Source organism: Amphiprion ocellaris, chromosome 24 (genome assembly GCF_022539595.1).
Source record: "Amphiprion ocellaris isolate individual 3 ecotype Okinawa chromosome 24, ASM2253959v1, whole genome shotgun sequence".
NCBI classification, from domain to species: Eukaryota; Metazoa; Chordata; class Actinopteri; family Pomacentridae; genus Amphiprion; species Amphiprion ocellaris.
This window is the reverse complement of record NC_072789.1, coordinates 15988893-16012066: the sequence shown is the minus strand read 5'-3', so window position 1 is coordinate 16012066 and position 23174 is coordinate 15988893. Positions and strand designations below refer to the sequence as shown.

The 23174-nt window shown below is 42.2% G+C and overlaps 1 protein-coding gene across 1 annotated transcript; it reads right to left on the bottom strand.

Moving 5' to 3' along the window:
• Positions 1-1106: 1106 nt before the first annotated feature.
• Positions 1107-22831, bottom strand: LOC111577008 (NACHT, LRR and PYD domains-containing protein 3-like). The gene is made up of 10 exons (XM_035954142.2): positions 22647-22831; positions 22249-22335; positions 21400-21682; positions 20076-20159; positions 14626-16468; positions 14375-14548; positions 3587-3760; positions 3123-3296; positions 2277-2323; positions 1107-2126 (listed from the first exon to the last, which is right to left on the bottom strand). The coding sequence occupies exons 3-10, from the start codon at positions 21671-21673 to the stop codon at positions 1600-1602; spliced, it is 3297 nt and encodes a 1098-aa protein (XP_035810035.2). The 5' UTR covers positions 21674-21682; positions 22249-22335; positions 22647-22831; the 3' UTR covers positions 1107-1599.
• Between the last annotated feature and the right edge of the window lie 343 nt (positions 22832-23174).

The following is a 23174-nucleotide window of genomic DNA, read 5'->3' as shown; positions in this document are numbered from 1 at the left end:
TACATCAAAATTAATATATGAACTGATCATATTCATGAAATATGTAAACCTTATAAAATGGCGCTTACACTGAGTTTGGCCTCCCAGAGAAGGAACTGGTCTGAGACTCACTCCAGGACCTGGACTTTGTGCAGATGTATGATGAAGACCAGCAGCAGCTGGTCTCTGAGCTGACAGTGACTGAGGTCCAGCTCAGTCAGTCCTTCACAGGAGTCCAGCATCTGGACCAGACCTCCACAGACCCTCTGGTCCAGTGTGGTGTGACTGAGGTCCAGCTCAGTCAGTCCTTCACAGGAGTCCAGCATCTGGACCAGACCTCCACAGACCCTCTGGTCCAGTGTGGTGTGACAGAGGTCCAGCTCTCCACCCAGAGCTCCACACAGGGACTCGGCCCGTCTCACTGTGTCCCTCTCAGAGTGGACAGGAAGTAGCTTTGTAACTTTCTTGTCAACTTTTTTTTGTCTCTTTATTGTTCTGTTTTGTGTCGTTTGTCTCATTGTTGTAATATTTTGCCTTGTTTTGTTTTTTGCCTGACTTTTGTCTCATTTTTGTCGTTTTGTTTCCTGTTGTTGTCGTTTTGTGTATCCTTAATATCTCGCTTGTGTTTTTTGTCGTGTTTTGCTTTGTTGTTTTGTCTATCATTTTTGTGTTTTGTGTTGTTGTTTTTCACTTGTTTGTCCATTCTTTTGTCATTTTGTAACTTTTATTGTCTAATATTTTGTTTTGTTTTGTGTCATTTGTCTCATTTTTGTCGTTTTGTCTCATTTTCCAAAATTTTGTTTTATTTTTGTTGCTTTTTGCCTTTTTTTTTTTAATCTGACTTATGTGGTTTTGATTATCTAGTAAAATCGTCTGTGGTTCAGTTCCAGATGACTAAATGTTGTTACTTTGTCGACACTCTGTGATCTGGAAGTTGTAATGTGGAAATGATAAACTGAGGCTGAATGTTGCTGAAACTGAATTTATTTTCCTTAATGAATTTCAGGTTGTTCATGATGTTTAGTAAAAAGATATTTTCTTAAATGTGAACATTGAGTTGAATAAAGCAAATGAATAATAAACAGCTGATATAATGTATGTTTGTAATGAAGAACTCAGAGTCAGGATTTTTAGCCACAGCCCTTTATTCTTCTCCATCACACACAAGATGAAGGAAGTTCTCATTTCATCACTAGAACAGGACTGAAACACTCAAATCAGGATCAAGTCTGGCTGCACAAAAACCTGATTTTCTCTGGACAATAATGTGTGAAAGTCTGTCAGCAGTTTGTAGATTCACTGCTTCCTCTCTCATTTCACACTTTGTGCAGCTCAAATGCTTTTAGTTCAAGTGAGCATCAGAGGAACACCACATCCTGATTTTCACTCTCAACATTTGACTGGAAAAAGACGCAAACACCACATTTGGCTCCTGGAATAATCACAACTTCCATCTTTGAAGAGGAACAAGTTTACAAGGAATCATTTAGAAGGATTTCACAAAGAAACACATTTAATCCATGAATGTGAAAACATGTTTCTGAGGGACAGAGTCATGGAGAGACTCGACTATCTGTTCAACACTGTTTCTCTACCAGGAGGAGACTCTGGAGACTGAACTCAGCACAGAAACACTGAGGAACCAGAGAAGTAGAACCCAAATCCAGGATAGAGAGGTTGAGTGAATGTGGTGTTGAAGGTGTGGAGGTGGATCAGAGAGTCAGAGGAGACTCTGTAGAAGGACAGAGTTCCAGCAGGAACGTCCACATAAACTGAAACTCTGTGACAGACTGAGGAGGAATCAATGAATGTTTGACTCTTATTGTGATTGACAGAGTAACCATGACGATCAGAGCACCACAGACTCCAGGACTGGTCATTATGTCCAAACAGACAGTCTTTACTGTCTCCTATCCTTCTGATTCCTCTGTAACTCACTGATATATGAACCTCTCCTCTCCACTCGACCTCCCAGTAACAGCAACCAGTCAGACCACTTGTACACAGCAGCTGCCACCAGTAGTCAAATCTGTCTGGATGATCAGGATACAACTGAACCTCCTCCACATGTGTCACCTTCCTGTTGTTGTCAGACAGTTTGAGGTTTCTGCTGACTGTGTTTGTGTCGACTGTGAGTTGACAGGAATCTGATGGAGAGAACAAACACAACACAGCTGCAGTTATTGATGGATCATGTGATCAGTATTAAACCTTTGATGATGACCTCAGAGATGTGACACTTTGAAGATGCTTGAATGTGCTGCTTTGTTTCCATCAATCCATTAAAACACACTTACACTTCCTCAGACCTGGTGTCAACCATCGGACTCCAGCAGGCGTCACCCTGAAAGGAGGAGGACGGTCAGAGCAGCAGCGACTCTTTCAGCAGCACACATGGACGTTACATGGCTCTCACACTGTTCCACTGATAAAGGACCAGTCCAACATGGAGACACAGACACCTGAATGCAGCATCTCTAAAGTCCCGTCCTGTGCTCGTCACGTTCCAGCTCAGTTTACACTCATTATTCAGCTTTACTCATTTATGCTTCTTCTTTTCATGGAGCTAGGCTAACAGTTTACCCTGCTTCCTGTCTTTGAGCTACGCTATGCCAACAGTTTACCCTGCTTCCTGTCTTTGAGCTACGCTATGCTAACAGTTTACCCTGCTTCCTGTCTTTGAGCTAAGCTAGGCTAAAAGTTTACCCTCCTTCTTGTCTTGTGCTAAGCTAGTGTTACCGACCCAGTTTCATCGGCTTCTGAACCGTAGTTGGACAGCCTCAGGTAGACACGAGCTCACTTAGCTTAGCGTGGCTCGCTGTTGGTAACAAATTGTATTCAGAATCTGGACCAACTCTGCGGTGGAGAACGAGGAACTTTCTTCAAGCTCTGCAGCACACTGTACACACACTCAGCTTCTCCAGAACACACTTGGATCTACTTCTCTGTTTGGACCATAACATGCGCTGTGACTGCAGCTGCACCGTACACATCACCCTCCTTCAGCTTCACTGTTCTTCCTTCCTACCGCTGCAGCACTTCCTCTGACGTCTCACACACCCTGAAACCTACCGATGGAAAGGAGCAGGCTTGGTCTGCAACACTAGGATGATAGTTTCCTGAGAGTGTCTGTCTGTCTGTACCTGAGAGTTTCCAGTCTACAGTCTGGATCCTCCACTTTAGCCCTCAGCATCTTCTCTCCTGAGTCTCCTGGATGGTTGTAGCTCAGGTCCAGCTCTCTCAGATTTGAGGTCTTGAAGCTCAGAGCTGAGGCCAGAGAAGCACAGCCTTCCTCTGTGACCAGACAGCCTGACAGCCTGCACACACAAAACAACACAAACCTGACGGACAACACTTTGCTGGGTGTTTCTCACTCTTTCTGTACTTCTTTGTCTTCCAGCTACATTTTGCTGCACATTTCATGCGTCTCAAGCAAATCAACAATCTCAACAATAATTTAATCATGTCAAAAATAAACCCTGACAAAGTCCTGCACAAGTTCAGTAAAAGCTCATTTGATGAATCCCATCAGCAGAAATGATTCTACTCAGGTTAGCTGTTTATCCACTGATAGAAATCACATCAGTTTCAAAGTGTGAGTCCTGACCTGAGAGCTTCCAGTTTACAGTGTGGACTCTCCAGTCCAGCAGAAAGACTCTCCACTCCTGAATCCTGCAGGTTGTTGTTAGTCAGGTCCAGCTCTGTCACACTGGAGGACTGGGAGCTGAGGACTGAGGACAGAGCTCCACAGCTTCTCTCTGACAGATTACAGTTATTAAGTCTGAAGAGACAAAGACAAGAAAAGAAACAATACATGAAGTACAGTATTTTCTGTCCTGGGGCTGCACAGTGCCATAGTGGTTAGCACTTTCGCCTTGTAGCATGAAGATCCCTGGTTCGCATCCCGGCTTTCCCGGGATCTTTCTGCATGGAGTTTGCATGTTCTCCCTGTGCATGCGTGGGTTTTCTCCAGGTACTCCGGCTTCCTCCCACAGTCCAAAAAATATGCTGAGGTTAATTGATTTTTCTAAATTGCCCATATGTATGAATGTGAATGTGATTGTTAGTCTGTTTTTTGTAGCCCTGTGACAGACTGGCGGCCTGTCCAGGGTGTCCCCTGCCTTTGCCTGAGTCAGCTGGGTTGGGCTCCAGCCCTCCGTGAACCTAATGACAATTAAGCGGTGTATAGATGATGGATGGATGGATGGATTTTCTGTCCTGTTGAAAAGACAGCAGTGAATTTAACAACAAATACAGGGTTTCCTCCACATTCATTCAGCAGCGGCGACCCGCCGCTGCTGAATCCCAGCTGCCGCGCCTTTCAAATTTCTTTTTTTTTTTTGAAAAAAATGGTATGCTAAAAGTTTAAAAACCTTTGGCACACTCAAATATGTCACCACCGCATGTCTCCACCTTCAGAACAGTCTTGCACTGTGTCGGGTACTCGCAAGTACAAAGGTAAACTACAGATAATTATCTTGCTCACTATCTACTCTTTGATACGTCGGGGTAATACAACGTTAATTACTCGCGAGAGCGCGGCCTTGAAAGTGACGTCGCGTCCAGCATCCAGACACCAGGTCAGAGAGTCAGCGACTTACCGGAGAAAAGTTATTGGCCCAAGATAACTCATAATAGATTTTACAAGTTAAACAGACATCCGCAAAATATTGATGGCCAGCTAACGTTATGTAGCATATCGGTAGCTTCAGTTAATTGGGCCTGATGCCAACACAGTGAGTAAACTATTGATAGCATCAAGCTAATATCTACACTCCATGCATGAATAACTGCTGACTGCATTTTCAGATGAGCTTGTACAAATATATTTTTTTTTAAATTTTAACATTCAGCCTTTAAAAAGCCATTTTCAACGGGCCGTTCAATAAATAGGTTGTACAAGGAAAATCTACAGTCAAGTGTCATTTGTTTACGTTGCCAGGGCTCCCGGGGAGCCTGCCGCCACTGCAGAAAAAAATCCTAGAGGAAACACTGAAATCCATCCCACTATGTCCAGAATACAGCAGCGGTGAGGACAATCCTCTGCAATATTATTTAAATGTGAAAATAATCCAAGTGTAGCACATTACAGTAATCAGATTACTTTGAAGCTGAGCAGGAAAGTATTTGATCTGATTAAAAAACAAACTGACAGTTTAGATTCACTAAATGAAGAATACAGGCCAAACAGCAAGAAATGAATCCAATAAAGGTCAGTACATCTTTCATTACTGTCATTAGAATGTTGGATTTTTTCACTACTTTCTATGTCCATCTTTATTTTTGATGACACATTTAATCCTCCTCAGCATGAAGAAACCACATTTCTGCAGAGATGTTCCACCATCTTCAGAGACTATGTCTTCATCTGCTCTTTGTTGGAGGGTTTGTGTTGCTCTACCTTTGTCTTTAAAATACCCCAAAGTTGGTCTGTTGGATTCAAATCAGGACACACACTTGGACAAGTCACAGTCTGGACTTTTTCCTTCTTTACAATCTGAAAAATAGTCAACTTGATGCTGATGGCAGCGATTAAATCACTGTCAGACTCGGTTACGTCTCTGATGTTACAGAACAAACGTCTTCTGATCTCCAGTCCTTATTCTTCAGGTTCCTTCACTTCTACTTGTGCTGTTGAGACTCATGATTTGGTTTTCACTGACACATGAATCCCAGTGGAATCAAACTAAGGATCTCCAAACTCGTGTTTAAACTGTTTATCTCCACTCTTGATGAAGTCTGGACTCCTCATAGCATCAGTGAGCTGGACACTTCATTCTCTCTGTCTCAGGAGACTCTCTGCTGCCCAGTGATTGGCTCTCAGTCCCTATAGTCTGAAAGGAACCAACAACCTTTTAACAGCCTCACGTCTGAAAAGGGTCATAGGGTCCCTATGAGGGTGTTGCTACTCTTCAGGGAGAGCAGAGAGACCATGAACCTCACCACAGGTGGGATGGATGTTCTATCCTTCACCAACACTTCAGTTGATGGGACTCAGCTAATTAAACAGTTAATTTAAACACTGAACACTTCTGCTCCAAATAAGAAGGATGCACACTCATTGAAGAACCCAGGATCCCTAACCTATCACTACACACACCAGTAAGCAGTGATTCCTAGCATATCTCTGGGGGTCATCAAGTGGAAACCTCCCTTCAACATTGTTTCACCTTTTTAGTCCCACAACACCTCCAGGAGGATAGACGGTGAACTCTGGCATCCCAGATTCACCCCCCAGTGACAGCTCACACTGCTCCTACATAATCCAAACAGAACTGCCATGTTCAACTGACCCAGGCCTGTTTAGGAGATGCTCCAGGTAGTGAGCAGTGCCGATGCTACCAGTTAGCTAGTGTAAGTGTTTGATAAATTATAATAACATTCTCTTACACAGGGTTGTTTATGTATTAACAAGACATAGTAGTCCGGCAGTGTCACCTTGTGGTCTGTTCTGCTTTTATTTTGTTAAGTGCGCATTTTTTCTTCTTCTGTTGTTTTTGTGATGCCAAACTTCCTGTTTCTTTGTCTACACAATGCTGTGCTCATGCATCGTCTGAGGAACGGTAAAATCTGTCTAAAAACACTGGTTATACATCACATTTATCTGTTTGAATTGTATTAGGAAAAAGCTTATGTTGTGATTTATCTCATTATTTTGTATTCGTAGCTCTGAACAGCGACGTGTGTGTGCGTATATATCTAGCTGGAGAGCATGATAGCTGATGGCTAACACTTAAATTAGCGGCCTTGGAGAGAGGAATGAGGTATGAAAATGTAAAACGTATTATTATCAGATGAGTTGCATTTATTTGTATTGAATGTAAACATGATTAATATTTGAACATGATTCATAGGTGAATTATTTGTGATACTACAGTGAGGCATTTTGTATTCTCCTGTTTCATTCTATAGTTTTCACGGTGCTTATGATACATGGTGCTCGTCCAGAGTGAGAATAAATCGACACCCGTTTGAAACTCTCTGTGTCTTGCTGAATGATTCCAAGATGCAAGATGCATCTAAGATGCAAGAACCAATAGCTAACTGGTAATTGCTCATGCTATCTTAAAAGAAAAAACAAAAAAAGGACACACAGCTAGTGATGGTCCTCTGCTACCCGAGGCTTCGACACATGTGCAGTAGCTCATGAAGCAAATGTATCGAGCCACTGTGCCAACGCGTGGTTTGGTCACGCGACTCGTGACATTTGAATCACTTCAGTGACGTTCGAAGCACTCAACTGCTTCAAATCACCTGATTGGTTCAGTTTGTCATGTGAATCACTTGGCAGGATTGAATGTGTTCCAGGATAGGAGATCCTATTCAGTGTCGTTCATGTAAATTATTTTTCGGAGAGTAGGTTGGTTTTGTTGCTGTTGTTGCCATTAGTTGCTTTGAGAGTTAGTAGTGTTGTATCAGATTGCGTATTTCATAGAGAATCAGGATTTAGACAGATAGATTTTTCTATTTATATCTTTTATATCTATATATATATATATATATATATATATAAAGCTTCTCAGCACCTGATCACGCTGCCATGTATACCGGCCTTGTGATAAGCTAATTGTACAAACAAACAAAATATGCTGTAAGCTTGCAGTACCTGAGCACAGCTAAAGTCTGAGGTTCTAGGGGGTTGGCAACACATCGTATGTTGCCCCTATTAGAAATGTAATACGGCTTTCTTCCATACTCCACAGGTCCCTCCAGCTAAGCTTCCTTTTCTCAACACCTTCCCAGTTCAACCACTGCCCCTGTTTGAACTTGACCAACTACCTTTGCTCCCCTGAACAGTTCCTCTTGTCTACACATCTGTTCCACTACAAGCTTTCTTTTCTCCTTTGGACCTACTTTATTCCATGCTGGTTTTCCTGGGCCAAGCTTCAAGCCTCCCCGGCCAAATTGAATATTACTCATTATTACTGAATGCCTAAGAGCTGCCTCTGCCTCCTGCACTGCTCCACTGGGTTCCATTTCCTCCCCCTGGTAGGATTCGGAACCACATTGCTAACTAAAATGTCCTCATTCCCAGACAAAAAGAGCTCTGTCCTAACCTTAGTGCATTTAAACTCCTCTGTTTGACTGGATACTGGCAGCTGAAGTATCCCTTTCCCATACAAAGCTACACTGCTTAAGCACCTGGGAACACCCAACCATTTCCTAATATAAGAACTAAGTAGCTTTTCCATTCTCTCTGCAATGAATAATGGAACTTCATAAATGGATATTGGCCACATTAATCTCGGATATAAGCCAAACTGCAAGCACCACAACCTCAGTTTTCCTGTGATCCCTGATTTATCTATTCTATCCAGCCCTTCTGCAACATCCTTTTTAAATTGGACAACTTGTTCCTCATCATTGAGGTCCACATTATACCACCTTCCTAAGCTCTTGACTGACTTCTCCCTAATGGTAGGAATTTCCTCACCATCTATGGAAAACTTCTTATCACTTACTTTCTCTCTGTAAATTGAAATACTCCTCGATTTACTAGGCTCGATCCTCATATTAGCCCATTTGACATTCCTATTTATTCTATCTAACAACCTCTTTGTACATGTCACTGTTGTAGTTATCAGTGTCATATCATCCATATAAGCTCTAACTAGTGGAAGACGCATTCCATTCTGCCGTCTCTCTCCACCTACATTCCTGGCCGAAATTATTGGCACCCCTGGAATTTTTCCAGAAAATACACCATTTCTCCCAGAAATTGTTGCAATTACAAATGTTTTTGGTATACATATGTTTATTTCCTTCATGTGCATTGGAAAAACACAAAAAAGCAGAAGACAAAAGCCAAAATTGACCTAATTTTACACAAAACTCAAAAAATGGGCCGGACAAAATTTTTGGCACCCTTTTAAAACTGTGGGTAAATCATTTTATTTCAAAGATGTGATGCTTGTTTAAACTCACCTGTGGCAGTAACAGGTGCTGGCAATATAGAAAGCAGACCTGAAGGCAGTTAGAATCTATAAAAGTTGACTCAACCTTTGTGCTGTGTGCCTATGTGTGTCACACCAAGCATGGAGAAGAGAAAGAAGAGCTGAGAAGTGTCTGAGGACTTAAGGAGCAAAATTGTGGAAAAATATGAACAATCTTAAGATTACAAGACCATCTCCAGAGATCTTGAAGTTCCTTTGCCCACTGTGCATATTATAATCAAGAAGTTTATAACCCATAGAACTGTGGCTGATCTCCCTGGATGGGGACAGAAGAGAAAAATTGATGAAAGAATGCAACGCAGGATAGTCTGAATGGTGAATAAACATCTTCTGTCAACTTCCACACAGATCCAGGCTGTCCTGCAGACTCAGAGTGCAAAAGTGTCAGATCGGACCATATGTCATCATCTGAATGAGAAGAAGCGCTATGGCAGAAGACTGAGGAGGACCCCACTGCTGACAAAGAGACATAAATAAGCCAGACTGGAGTTTGCAAAAATGTACCTGAGTAAGCCTCAATCCTTCTGGGAGAACATTTTGTGGACAGATGAGACTAAGGTAGAGCTTTTTGGAAAAGCATGTCATTCTACTGTTTACAGAAAATGGAATGAAGCCTACAAAGAAAAGAACACAGTACTTACAGTCAAACATGGTGGAGGTTCAAAGATGTTTTGGGGTTGTTTTGCTGCCTCTGGCACTGGGTGCCTTGACAATGCGCAAGGAATCATGAAATCTGGAGACTATCAAAATATTTTGTTCCGCAAAGTAAGACCAAGTGTCAGAAAGCTGGGTCTGCGTCATAGGTCATGGGTGTTCCAGCAGGACAATGACCCGAAACATCCACTATATTGCCAAAAGTATTCGCTCACCTGCCTTGACTCGCATATGAACGTAAGTGACAACCCATTCCTAATCCATAGGGTTCAATATGACGTCGGTCCACCCTTTGCAGCTAGAACAGCTTCAACTCTTCTGGGAAGGCTGTCCACAAGGTTTAGGAGTGTGTTCATGGGAATTTTTGACCATTCTTCCAGAAGCGCATTTGTGAGGTCACACACTGATGTTGGACGAGAATCCCAAAGGTGTTCTATCAGGTTGAGGTCAGGACTCTGTGCAGGCCAGTCAAGTTCATCCACACCAGACTCTGTCATCCATGTCTTTATGGACCTTGCTCTGTGCACTGGTGCACAGTCATGTTGGAAGAGGAAGGGGCCAGCTCCAAACTGTTCCCACAAAGTTGGGAGCATGGAATTGTCCAAAATGTCTTGGTATGCTGAAGCATTCAGAGTTCCTTTCACTGGAACTAAGGGGCCAAGCCCAGCTCCTGAAAAACAACCCCACACCATAATCCCCCCCTCCACCAAACTTTACACTTGGCACAATGCAGTCCGACAAGTATCGTTCTCCTGGCAACCGCCAAACCCAGACTGGTCCATCAGATTGCCAGATGGAGAAGCGCGATTCGTCACTCCAGAGAAGGCGTCTCCACTGCTCTAGAGTCCAGTGGCGGCGTGCTTTACACCACTGCATCCCACGCTTTGCATTGCACTTGGTGATGTACGGCTTGGATGCAGCTGCTCGGCCATGGAAACCCATTCCATGAAGCTCTCTGCTGAAGCACTGTTCTTGAGCTAATCTGAAGGCCACATGAAGTTTGAAGGTCTGTAGCGATTGACTCTGCAGAAAGTTGGCCACCTCTTGGCACTATGCGCCGCAGCATCCGCTGACCCCGCTCCGTCAGTTTACGTGGCCTACCACTTGGTGGCTGAATTGCTGTCGTTCCCACACACTTCCACTTTCTTATAACACAGCTGACAGTTGACTGTGGACTATTTAGGAGCGAGGAAATGTCACGACTGGATTTGTTGCACAGGTGGTATCCTATCACAGTTCCACGCTGGAATTCACTGAGCTCCTGAGAGTGACCCATTCTTTCACAAATGTTTGTAAAAGCAGTCTGCATGCCTAGGTGCTTGATTTTATACACCTGTGGCCATGGAAGTGATTGGAACACCTGATTCTGATTATTTGGATGGGTGAGTGAATACTTTTGGCAATATAGTGTACCTCAAATAGCACCAAGAAATGGTTGGAGACAAAGCACTGGAGAGTTCTGAGGTGACAAGCAATGAGTCCGGATGTAAATCCCATTGAATACCTATGGAGAGATCTCAAAATTGCTGTTGCAAGAAGGCACCTTTCAAATCTGAGAGACCTGGAGCAGTTTGCAAAAAAAGAGTGGTCCAAAATTTCATTTGAGAGGTGTTAGAAGCTTGTTGATGGTTATAGGAAGCGATTGGTTTCAGTTATTTCTTCCAAAGGGTGTGCAACCAAATATTGAGTTGAGGGGGTCAATACTTTTGTCCGGCCAATTTTTTGAATTTTGTGTATAATGTCAATTTTGGCTTTTTTCTTCTGCTTTTTTGTGTTTTTTCAATGCACATCAAGGAAATAAACACATGTATACCAAAAACATTTGTAATTGCAACAATTTCTGGGAGAAATGGTGTATTTTCTGGAAAAAATTCCAGGGGTGCCAATAATTTCGACTAGGAGTGTATGACCCATTTGGAAGCCCTGGTAATTACCTCCTTAGCCACTGTGAAAGCTAATGGCGAAACTGTACATCCTGCCATAATACCAACCTTTCTCCCAAACTTTGCCAGCCTGTTGGAAAATCTCCTGTACTTGCACATAATCTGGTGTCCTGGAAATATGCTTTCACCAGATTACCAACCATCTCTGACATTTTAAAGTAGTGAAAGGAACTACAAATAAGGCAATGCGGCACTGACCAGAACACATTAGTCAGATCTAAAAACACAACATTCAAATCGCTCCTCTCCCTCTTAGCCTTAGTCTGAATCTGATGCCAAATCATGCCATTCTGCTCCAAGCACCCACAAAATTCCAGTATCCCTGCCTTCTGCACTGTAGAATCCATCAGACCATTCCTCACTAAGTAACTAGCCAAGCTCTGCGCTACAATACTGAAGAAAATCTTTCCCTCAACATTTAGGAGAGAAATCATCCGGAATTGGCTGAGGTCTATATGACTCCTTCTCCATAGGGATGAAAACACCTCCTGTCTAGGCTTGACTACTGTAATTCCTTATTATCAGGTTGTCCCAATAGCTCTCTGAAATATCTACAGCTGATCCAAAACGCTGCAGCCAGAGTACTGACGGGAGTTAGCAAGAGAGATCATATTTCTCCTATATTGGTTTCTCTTCATTGGCTTCCTGTTAAATCTAGAATATAATTCAAAATCCTTCTTCTGACATATAAAGCTCTTAACAATCAATCTCCATCATATCTTAAAGACCTGATAGTACCATATTATCCTAGCAGAACTCTTCGCTCTCAGACTGCAGGCTTACTTGTTGTTCCTAGAATCTCTAAAAGTAGAATGGGAGGCAGAGCCTTCAGTTATCAGGCACCTCTCCTGTGGAACCAGCTCCCAGTTTGGGTTCGGGAGGCGGACACCCTCTCTATTTTTAAGACCAGGCTTAAAACCTTCCTTTTCGACAAAGCTTATAGTTAGGGCTGACTGGGTGACCCTGACGGGGTGAGCTGGTGTTTTCATTTGCACAACTGACTTCCCCTCTTGACGTCCCTTTAGTTTGCCCCTAGTTATGCTGCTATAGGCCTAGGCTGCTGGGGAACCTCTCTGGATGCACTGAGCCCTTCTCTAACTACCTATGTATTTACTATATATACCATTATTGCATTACATTCACTCTGTTTCTTTCTGTGTCCTTTCTCCGAGTGTCCCTGGTCCCAGAGCTGGATGCTTCAGATGTGTGGCTGTGTTTTATGGTCCTTGTGTCCCACCCCCCCACCTCTCTATCTCTACCCCTCTATCTGTATCCCTCTATCTCTACCTCTACCCCTCTATCTCTACCTCTCTACCTCTACCCCTCTACCTCTATCCCTCTATCTCTACCTTCTACCTCTTCTGTCCCTCTCAACCCGCCCGGCCAGCAGGCAGATGGGTCCCCCCACATAAAGAGCCGGGTTCTGCTCGAGGTTTTTTTCCCTGTTAAAAGGGTGTTTTCCTTGCCACTGTCGCCTTTTGGCTTGCTCTGGGGGTCAGGCATATGGGTTCTGTAAAGCGTCTCGAGACAATTTGACTGTAATTGGCGCTATATAAATAAAATTGAATTGAATTGAATTGAAACTGTCCTACGCCATGCTCTTGGAATACTTTGTTTCTCCCAGACTATTCTCAGATGTCTCCACAGTATCCTTTAGATGCTAGGTGCACTCTTGTAGACCCTGTAGGGGACTCCATTAGGCCCTGGGGCCGATGAAGCCTTTGCAGGCCTGACCACCTGCACAACTTCTCTCCATCTCGGTAGGCTAACATCCATCTCCTGACCCACTTCCCTCAATGGTGGCATGTCAGGTGGAAGACCTATCTTCCTATTGTCCTCTGAATCTGAATACGTCAACCCCAAATACTCTTCAACCTCTGACTTTGCTGCCTTAAGCTGCCCTCCTTTTTCCTGATGAAACATGCCCGTAACAAACTTAAAAGGGTTCCTAAAAAATGCTAACCTTGCACGTTCTTTCTTCTTTCTCTTCTCCCTAAGGTGTTCTGCCCTTCTGAGTACTGCTAACCTGCTTCCCAGTTCCCCCTGCAACACATTAATTCCCTCCCTTTCTTCTTCTGATGCCTTCCTCCACTGCTTCCTTAACTACCTCCTTTCCTTTACTAGCCTGTCTATTAGACCTGCCTACCTGCACCCTCTCATTACTGCTGTTAGCAAGCAGACAAAATCTCTCTAGACCATAAGAGTAGATCAAGATGGTTTGAACTGAGGATCTCTTTGATCTGAAAGAAGACAGAAGGCAAAACTGCTTCAGTGGCTGTTTGGGCTCCGGTGGTGAGAAGGAATTGGACCTGAACCTCAGATAAGAATGTAAACAACAGTCCAACTGTCCACCAGCTGAACTGCACTGAGTTCAGTCATTGAACAAACTCAACATTCTACAATTTCATTGAGCAGACGCTTTTATCCAAAGAGACAAACATCTGAGAGTAGAAACAACACAAGCAAGGATCTCGTCAGGAGAAAACAACCTGGAGAAGATCCATAAAACAAGTTCAAGTGTGAACATGAGATGTTTGTTCTGGTGTTTCCTTTTCATCAACGTCTATCTGAAACACTATTTTGTAAAACAGTGGAAACTAAAACAAAACCTGGAACCAAGACTTCACAGGTTCTTACAGGTTCTGGTTCTGTGATGCCGGTTCCAGGTTGTGAAGTTCCTGTAGTGGAAGAGGCCTCATTAAGAGAAACTAGAGCTAAAGGTCAGTAACACAACTGATCTGAGTCATACAAATACAGAAAACCTCCCACCTCAGCTGTTCTGCTCATCATGAATAAAAACACATTTTAAATGGTCATCAGTTGAACAGGTTGATGAGTCCTGACCTGAGAGCTTCCAGTTTACAGTGTGGACTCTTCAGTCCAGCAGAAAGACTCTCCACTCCTGAATCCTGCAGGTTGTTGTTAGTCAGGTCCAGCTCTGTCACACTGGAGGACTGGGAGCAGAGGACTGAGGACAGAGCTCCACAGCTTCTCTCTGACACATTACAGCCACTCAGTCTGAAGAGACAAAAAGCAGATTATACTGGAGAAACAGCAGCAAAATGAAAAAGTATCTTCAGTCTCCAACTACTTACACAACTTTCTTGGAGGCTTTGACCACTGGCAGCAGCCTCAGAAGAGCCTCCTCTGAAGCAGAGTATTTCTTCAGGTCAAACATGTCCAGATGTTCTTCTGATGACAGTAAGATGAAGCCCAGAGCTGACCACTGAGCAGGAGACAGTTTATCTGTGGACAGACGTCCTGATCTCAGGGACTGTTGGATCTTCTCCACGAGAGAAACATCGTTCAGTTCATTCAGACAGTGGAACAGATTGATGCTTCTCTCTACAGACACATTCTCACCGATCTTCTCCTTGATGTACTCCACTGTTTTCTGATTGGTCTGTGAGCTACTTCTTGTCTGTGTCAGCAGGCCTGGTAGGAGATTCTGATTGGTCGGCAGTGACAGACCTAGGAGGAAGCGCAGGAACAAGTCCAGGTGTCCGTTTGGACTCTGTAAGGCCTTGTCCACAGCTCTCTGGTGGAGATGTTTTAGTTCAGGTTTCTTTAGAAATACTTTCAGCTTCTTGAAGGTAGTTTGTTCTTTTTCCAGCAGGTTGATTCCAGAGTTGATGAAGGTCAGATGGACATGAAGAGCAGCCAGAAATTCCTGAACACTCAGATGGACGAAGCTGAACGTCTTGTCATCCTGTTTCCGTCTTCGCTCTGCTTTGAAGATCTCTGTGAACACTCCTGAGCACACTGAGGCTTCACTCACATCGATGCCACTCTCTCTCAGATCTTTCTCATAGAAGATCAGGTTGCCCTTCTGCAGCTGTTCAAAAGCCAGTTTAGCTAATGACTTAATGTACTGAATGCACTTCTCTGGACCGTACTTTTCTTTTGTGTGATCAATCTGAAATCTTAGAAACTCTGTGTACATCTCAGTCAGGGTTCTGGGCAGATCTCCTCCCTCTCTGGTTTCCAGCAGCTCCTCCAGAACTGTAGCAGTGATCCAGCAGAACACTGGGATGTGGCACATGATGTGGAGGCTTCGTGACGTCTTCATGTGGGAGATGATGCTGCTGGTCTGCTCCTTGAATCTCTTCCTGAAGTACTCCTCCTTCTGTGGGTCGGTGAACCCTCTGACCTCTGTTGTAGTGTTGATGAGGTTTTGAGGGATCTGATTGGCTGCTGCAGGTCGTGTGGTTATCCAGAGGTGAGCTGAGCGCAGGAGTTTTCCACTGATAAGTTCCGTCAGCAGGACTTCTATTTTCGTTGACTTTGTTACGTCCACGAAGTGAATGTTGTTGACATCAAAGTCCAGATGAAGGCGATTCTCATCCAGTCCATCAAACACAAACAGCAGTTTGTATCTGCTGTTCTTGTAGCTGCTGTTTCCTGATGACTGCAGAGCTGTAAAGATGTAATTCAGAGCCTCCACTGTGACGTCTTTAGTTTCTGGGATACAGAAATGAATGAGCTCTGCCAAACCAAACTCTTTTCCCTGCAGTGAATTCAGGGCACGGAAAGTGAATGGGAAAATAAGATGCACGTCTTGATTGGTTCTTTCTTCGGCCCAGTCCAACACGAACTTGTGCACGAGGAATGTTTTTCCAATCCCTGCAATCCCATTGGTCAGCACTGTTCTGATGGGTATGTCTTTTCCAGAAGGATGCTTGAAAATGTCTCTGGGTTGGATCTGTGTCTCTGTGTCTGATGGCTTCCACACCTTGTCAATCTGTAGGACCTCATGCTGTGTGTTGACGTGCACGTCCCGGCCAGCTGTGATGTACAGCTCTGTGTAGATATCAACCAGACGCTCCTCATCTACTGCCCACCCCTCTGTTGTAACCTTAAACGTGTGCTGGAAGTTTGATTGAAGCTTCTGTTGGTAATATCTGATGGGACGTGGTTCTGATACCGGAACAGTCTCATCTGTGTCAAACATGAAGGGAACAGTGTGAGGTGTGTGTCTACAGAAACCTCTGTTGTTGTCGGAAAAACACAAGCAACTCAGCAACTACAAAGAGGTTGGACCTTTAATTAGTCACCTATAACATCTGATGGGAATAAAAAGTTGGGCAATTGTGTCTATGAGATTTTTCTAAACTTATTCCTGGGAGTTTCATCCTGACCTCTACACATAATGCAGCAACTTAGCCTGACCATTTGGAGGAAAGTGACTGAAAAAACTGACTGAAAGGGCAACTCAGCTAAAGGGCTACCCAGATGTTAACTATGGAGGCAGTCAGAGCGTAGGTGGGTTTCCTGAAGTCCAGATTAAGCTGTTCTTAGAGTTCCTATTAGGGCAAGAACCTTTAGACCAGGGGTGTCAAACTCAAATACACAGTGGGCCAAAATTTAAAACTTGGACAAAGTCGCAGGCCAACATTGATATTCATTGAAAAAAATCTTCCTCCAAATATAACAATGAACCTTTTCATATGGACTCAACCAGGTTTTGCATTGAACACGGAACAAGCAAAGCTTAATACTATACAATATACAGTTCACGACATAAAAATTAGAACAGGTATAAATTTAAATATAGAATATCATATATTTTCAAATTTTGTTTTGTTTGAGTCCTTTCACTACTTAAAATATGTATTTTTTGTTCAAGTCTTTATAGTTCTTTATATTTCCTTTGAGGGCTAAATTTGATTAAATATAATTAAAAATGGTGACAAAAAGATCAGAACTTAATAATTTATCATCTCCCATAATGCAAAGTCACTTCTGCTCACCTTTTTGGCTCTGAATCAGAGAAAGCAGCAATTTCTCATCAATTCTGTCCCATGCTTTAATAATTAATTTTTCAGATCATTCTTGTTATTGAACTGTTTTCCATCATTATGAACTTTTCTTGCCATAAATCCCCATAACTTTCTGATGGGATTAAGGTCTGGGGACTTGGCAGCCAGTTCATTACATCTATATCACTCTTTCCAAAGTACAGTATTCTGTGGTCTTCTGTGATTTGTGGCATGGTGCGTTGTCTTAATGATAGATCCATTTCTCATTTTTACAATAAATAAGCAATTCAATGTTTTATATAAGATTCTGAATTTGCCGTTTCATCAACAAATTCTAAACAGATTTTATTTTTTCCATAAAAACCCCCATAACCCTAGGTATCTCTTGCTAAAAAAATGTTTTTCAGCATCGATATGATGCCAATAGAATTTATACCCAGCAGGGCTATTGAGATTACATTTTTTTCATCTGAAAAAATAATATTTTCCTATTTGTCTCTGCAAATAATAATTTTTTTTTAGCCAGTTCAATTCTATAAATGTTATTCTTGGCCGTTAAAGGAGGTTTTCCTCACATTGTGGTGTATTTTAACCCTTTGATGGTCTAAATTCTTTGAATAGACCTTGTGCTGTAATCAATGCCTAACTTAGTTTTTATTTTCATTGCAGTGGTTGATTTTTCCTGAGCAAGATCAATGATTTTTTTAATACGTCTTTCTCCAATTTTATTTGGTCTACCTGTGGGTTTGAAACTATTATAACTTTCTTTTTCATTCAGTAAATTACTAATAACACCCTTTTGATCTTCATGTTTGTTTGCTTATGTGTTGACAAGTGGAATTTAATTTTCCGTGTTGAATAATCACAGCTTTTTCTTCTTTGGACAAGGTTTATCCTATTCCATGGCAAAAATGAATTGTAGAAATGAAAATAGAAAAAATATCTTTTGTAAAGCAGTGAAACTAATATTTTTATTTTTGTTCTTATCTTTTTGTTGCCATTTTTAAATTATATTTAATCAAATTAAGCCCTAAAAGCAAATATAAAGAACTATAAAGACTAGAACAAAAAACTACATATTTTTAGTAGTGAAAAGACTCAGAAAGAAAACTTGAAAATATGACATTCTATGTTTTAATTTATATCTGTTCTTATAATTACAATCAGTGACCGAGTAAAAAAATGAACGATATAAAGTTATGAACATGAACTTCTTTCAAACCAATTTTTCTTGAAACTATTTTTAAAAATACACTGTGAGGCCAAAGTGTGACCGTTAAATAAACGGTAAACTACTAATATCCATAGATATACAGTCTATGCTAATATCCCAGTTTAACTGCTATAGAACGGTCAGAGCCAGCGGCAGATAAGGCTGTTCTCGGCGGCTACAGTGAGGCTGACCATCTGGTCATAGCTGTCTAACCTAGATGTTCACATCTCTGAAACAGTAGAAGTCAATTTTTGATCAGGCTTTATCTTGATAAATTAACCACAGATTGGGATGTTGTTTTTTTGGCTGCCCCAAGTCCATTCCAGTCTGGTCTGATGCAGTCTCCATAATGTGGGCGGAGCCAGAACACATCCAGGTATTTCATCCATTCTCAGCCAGATGCTACTTTGAATTGGATCAGTACTTGGTCTCTGACTGATGACGTTTCACGAGTACGTGAGAACGCAAGTACGGATCACAGACTGTAGAGTCTATGATACGGACAAGTATGTATATTGAGAAACGGCTGGAGTTTATGGTCTTGTCCTGATTGACGCGCCAAAACACCAGCAGAGCATTCTGGGATTTGTAATAATAGCGGTACATGCGCTATATAAAACCAGCGGGCCAGCTGTGGTAGTTATTTAGTATTGCCTCGCGGGCCAAATATTGTGGACCAAATCTGGCCCACGGGCCAGAGTTTGAAACCTATGCTTCAGACAATAGAACCTAAAAACACAGAGCTGGACCAGCAGCCCTGTTCTGGACTCACTGGGGCCCTTATCAACGTACACTACCAGTCAAAACTTTTAGAACGCCCCAATTTTTCTGTTTTTTCTTTGAAATTCAAGTAGTTCAAGTCCAGTGAATAGCTTGAAATGGAACAAAGGTAAGTAGTGAACTGCCAGAAGTAAAAAAAAAAAAAAGGTAAAGTTACCCAAAACTGAAGAACAATGTACGTTTCAGAATTATATAAAAAGGCCTTTTTCAGGCAACAGAAATGGGTTAACAACTTAAAGCTGTCCTGCAGCATTGGAGGTTGATCAAGCCTTGAAAGTTGGCGCTATCAAATCCTACAGGTGTCCCAACTTTTCTAGATTCCTTCCAACCCCCTCTGTCTGCATAAAGTAGTGTTGGAACACACTGTGGAACCCTCCAGAGCATTATTTGAACAGTATTGTACTGCAGAAAGTAGTGTGTTGCTACAAAAAAGCAGAGGAAAAGCAATCAACAATAGAAGAGAGACAGACCATCATAACACTTAAAATGTAGGTCTTTCCTACAGAGAAACTGAAGACAGTCAAGGTGTCAGTGAGTACAGTTTTCTTCACCATCAAAAGGCTCAGAAATTAGCTTAAAATGGACACCAGTTTCGAAAATTGGATTTGAGGATCACCAGCTACAAAACTGACCGTTATGCTACAGCTACACTACAACCTGCTGCCTCATGCAACTCCATAGTCAACCACTGTTCTGTGTTGTACAAAACAACCTGCTGAAACTCAGCTTCCATTTCAGGCATGATGAACTGCTGCCATCTTTCTTTACAGACCAAAGAATCCATCAGTTTTACCTTCAGTCTGAGGAAGAGGAGGCTGAGTCTGAGAGGAGGAAGGTTCTCTGTTCTCTGAAGTCTCCCCAGCATCACTGACATGAACTGACAGACAGACAGAGATCACATGTTATATTCTCCACTGCTCACTGCTTTCATTTATTTCAGCTACAACAGACTTAGAAGGGACTTTATGTTGACATTTATTGATGAGTTTATGGTGTTGATTAACTCTGGTTTTCTGACACCAAACTGCTCCTTCAAAGTAAAACCGAATGTTACTCTGACATTAGTCTGGCATATCCAGACCATTCTGAAGAACAGAGTGTTCTGGCTTCACCTCATTATCATTCTGCTATAGAGGGAAGAAGGGCTGTCTTTTTAAAGCAGCCACAGTCATCCAGGGTGGAGCTAAGCCCAGGATGCAGCAACAGTGTCCCCTTAAAATAGTCAGCCAACATGGCTGCCTTATTGCTCCATCCAAACCCTTTGAAGACTTGACATTTCCAGTGTGGTAGGTTGCTGGGAGGTTGTTGATGGTTTAAAAGTATAACGTAATGTTACATAGTACTACATACTAACATGCCAGATGGTACGCACAGAAAAAGATGTAGTACGTCCCAGTACATATTATGTTAAATGTAGTATGTCAGAAATACCCAGATGTCTGACCACATTCAAACTGATTTTATAGAATGCAAACTAACATGTTTTTCTGGCCGTTCTGACCCACATTCTATGAACAGTCATAGCACTTAACAGTGTGTCGTGGAAATAGAAGAGCTCACAGTCAGATGACACCACATTACTACAGACTGGGATAGTCAGAGTTTAAGGCACCATATTATGAAGTAGTATGTTCTAATTGGATGCACACTGCAGGACACAGTGAATACTTTGTGAGGTCAACTGTAGCATGTATTTAAATTTAAAGGTTTGTGATTTGGAATGCAGCTGCTTCAACAACATTGCTCTTCCCTTACTGAGAGCTGATTGGTCAGCTTCCCTCTGGTTGTAAACTGCAGGACCACTCCCAACTAAACAGTATGAATGAAGAATCTTCAGAAACTGTCTGATCGACTCATAATTTGGTGAGGACAGGTGGGACATGCTTTGCTTCCACAGAAGGTCAGCTCATACAAAACTAATTTTGGTGTTATATCAAGATTTAAACAGCAGGGGGCAGCATTCAGTCAATAGGGTTGATCAGTAGATTTTACAGAGGAACTGACCTTACATGTGGACTCAGGAAAAACTGACAGAACCTGAACTCTATCAAACTGTAGCAGCACCATCATGCATTTTTCTGACTGTAATGATATGTTGTTCTTGTCTTGTGACTGACCTTCTGGTCCTGAGCTGCTGGCAGCCAACCTCTGCAGCAGATCATTCCTGGAGATCTTCTCTAAAACCACCCCGGTCACCTGCACAGCTCTCTGAAGTCCATAAGTCTCCACCATCACATCCACAGTTTTACACCTGTCTAGTGTCTGTAGTCGGCTCTTTGTGATGGCTGGGAGGCCTTGAACATTGTTGGGCTGCTGCAGGAACCACTGGAATGTAGACAGCTGGTCATCATTCAGATCATCGAGGATGTTCAAGAGCACCTCTGACGTCATCGTGTGTCCCTGATAAAGTCAAAGAAAATGTCAGCAGGTAATGAACAGTTGTGTTGTTGGTGTGGTGGAGGTTGTTGTGTAGCAGCAGGACTGCAGTTAATCCTACAGGATCACTGACAGCAACACTGAGGGGAACCAGCAGGGGGTGCACTGATGCTGAACCAGATAACGGATCAACTAAAACACCTCCTACTGACCAATCAGCTCTCTTGAAACATCTCCATCCTTCCTGAAGATGCTGCAGAGCTCAGTGTGCAGATAGTGAGACAGGAAGATCAGAGTTTTTAAAGCTGCAAGTGATTTCAGAGACATTTCATAGTTCTGTATGTCTTTGTAGAGGCATAGAATCCTAAAACAGGAAGTGATGAAACACCAAAACCTTTCAGCTGATTGTTGATTGATCAGATTTACAGTCAGTCTACTGATCAGATCAATGATGGCTTTCATTGGCTCTTTGCTCCAATGACTGTGTAACATTAGATTTGTGTATAATTATATTCATTTGCTTAATTTAGTTGATTATTTTGGTATTAATTTATGGTGTGTCTTATGTAACCCGTGGGGTTTTCACTCACTGTGTTGTGTCTTGTGAAATAAAGTGATTCTCAGGACCAGGTCTGTTCTCTGGATCACTTTTATTTTCTGGCCATCAGGTTACGACTCTGTTAGAATAAAAAAATCACACATAAGCTGGTGTGCTGTCAGCGGTGAATCTCCTCTCTTTGGACATATAAAAATTTACATGTACAAAAATATAAAAAATAACCAATGTCTCACAAAAGAAACAATTATACAACATATTGATCAAATTAAGAAAAACAAATATTAATGCAGATATAATATTTAGAAAAATAATCTCAAATAAATAAAATATTTCAACAGCAAAATAAATTAAAAGCATCCAGAAACTTCTCTTTTTTATCCAACACATTACAGAACAAAACAAGTCTCATAATAATAGTGATTCTCGTACCTGTTTGACGAAAAAAAAAATCACGAGCTGGTGTGCTCAAAGGCCACGTTCAGACTGATAAGGGAGGCTAACTGTGAGCGCTAGCCTAGCAGTTAGCTTCACACCCATCCTTGTGATATGGACACTCAGACAGGTGATCTGTTTCCTGGAACCAGTCAGGACTCCACCTATGAGGAAGCAGCAGGCAGAGTTTCACAATAAGAGCACATTTTACAGGCTGATTCCCACTCATTTCATGTGACAGATTATTTCAACATTCAACCTTTTTCATGTCACTCAACATCCAACACAACTTCTACAAACCCTGTGGTTCATGAAAGCAGAAACTCCCATCAGGCTGTAAATCCCTGACAGTTAACATTCCCTAGAATGGAATCACTGATACACTTCTGAACTATGTCCCTAAACTTAACTACATCAGTTTAGGGACGTTTCTCCTCAAACTTCATACACATTCACAGATTTTAGCCGCTAATGGACAACTTTTTAGTCCCATGAAGGAGCGAACACGGAGCTGTGGAGCCACAT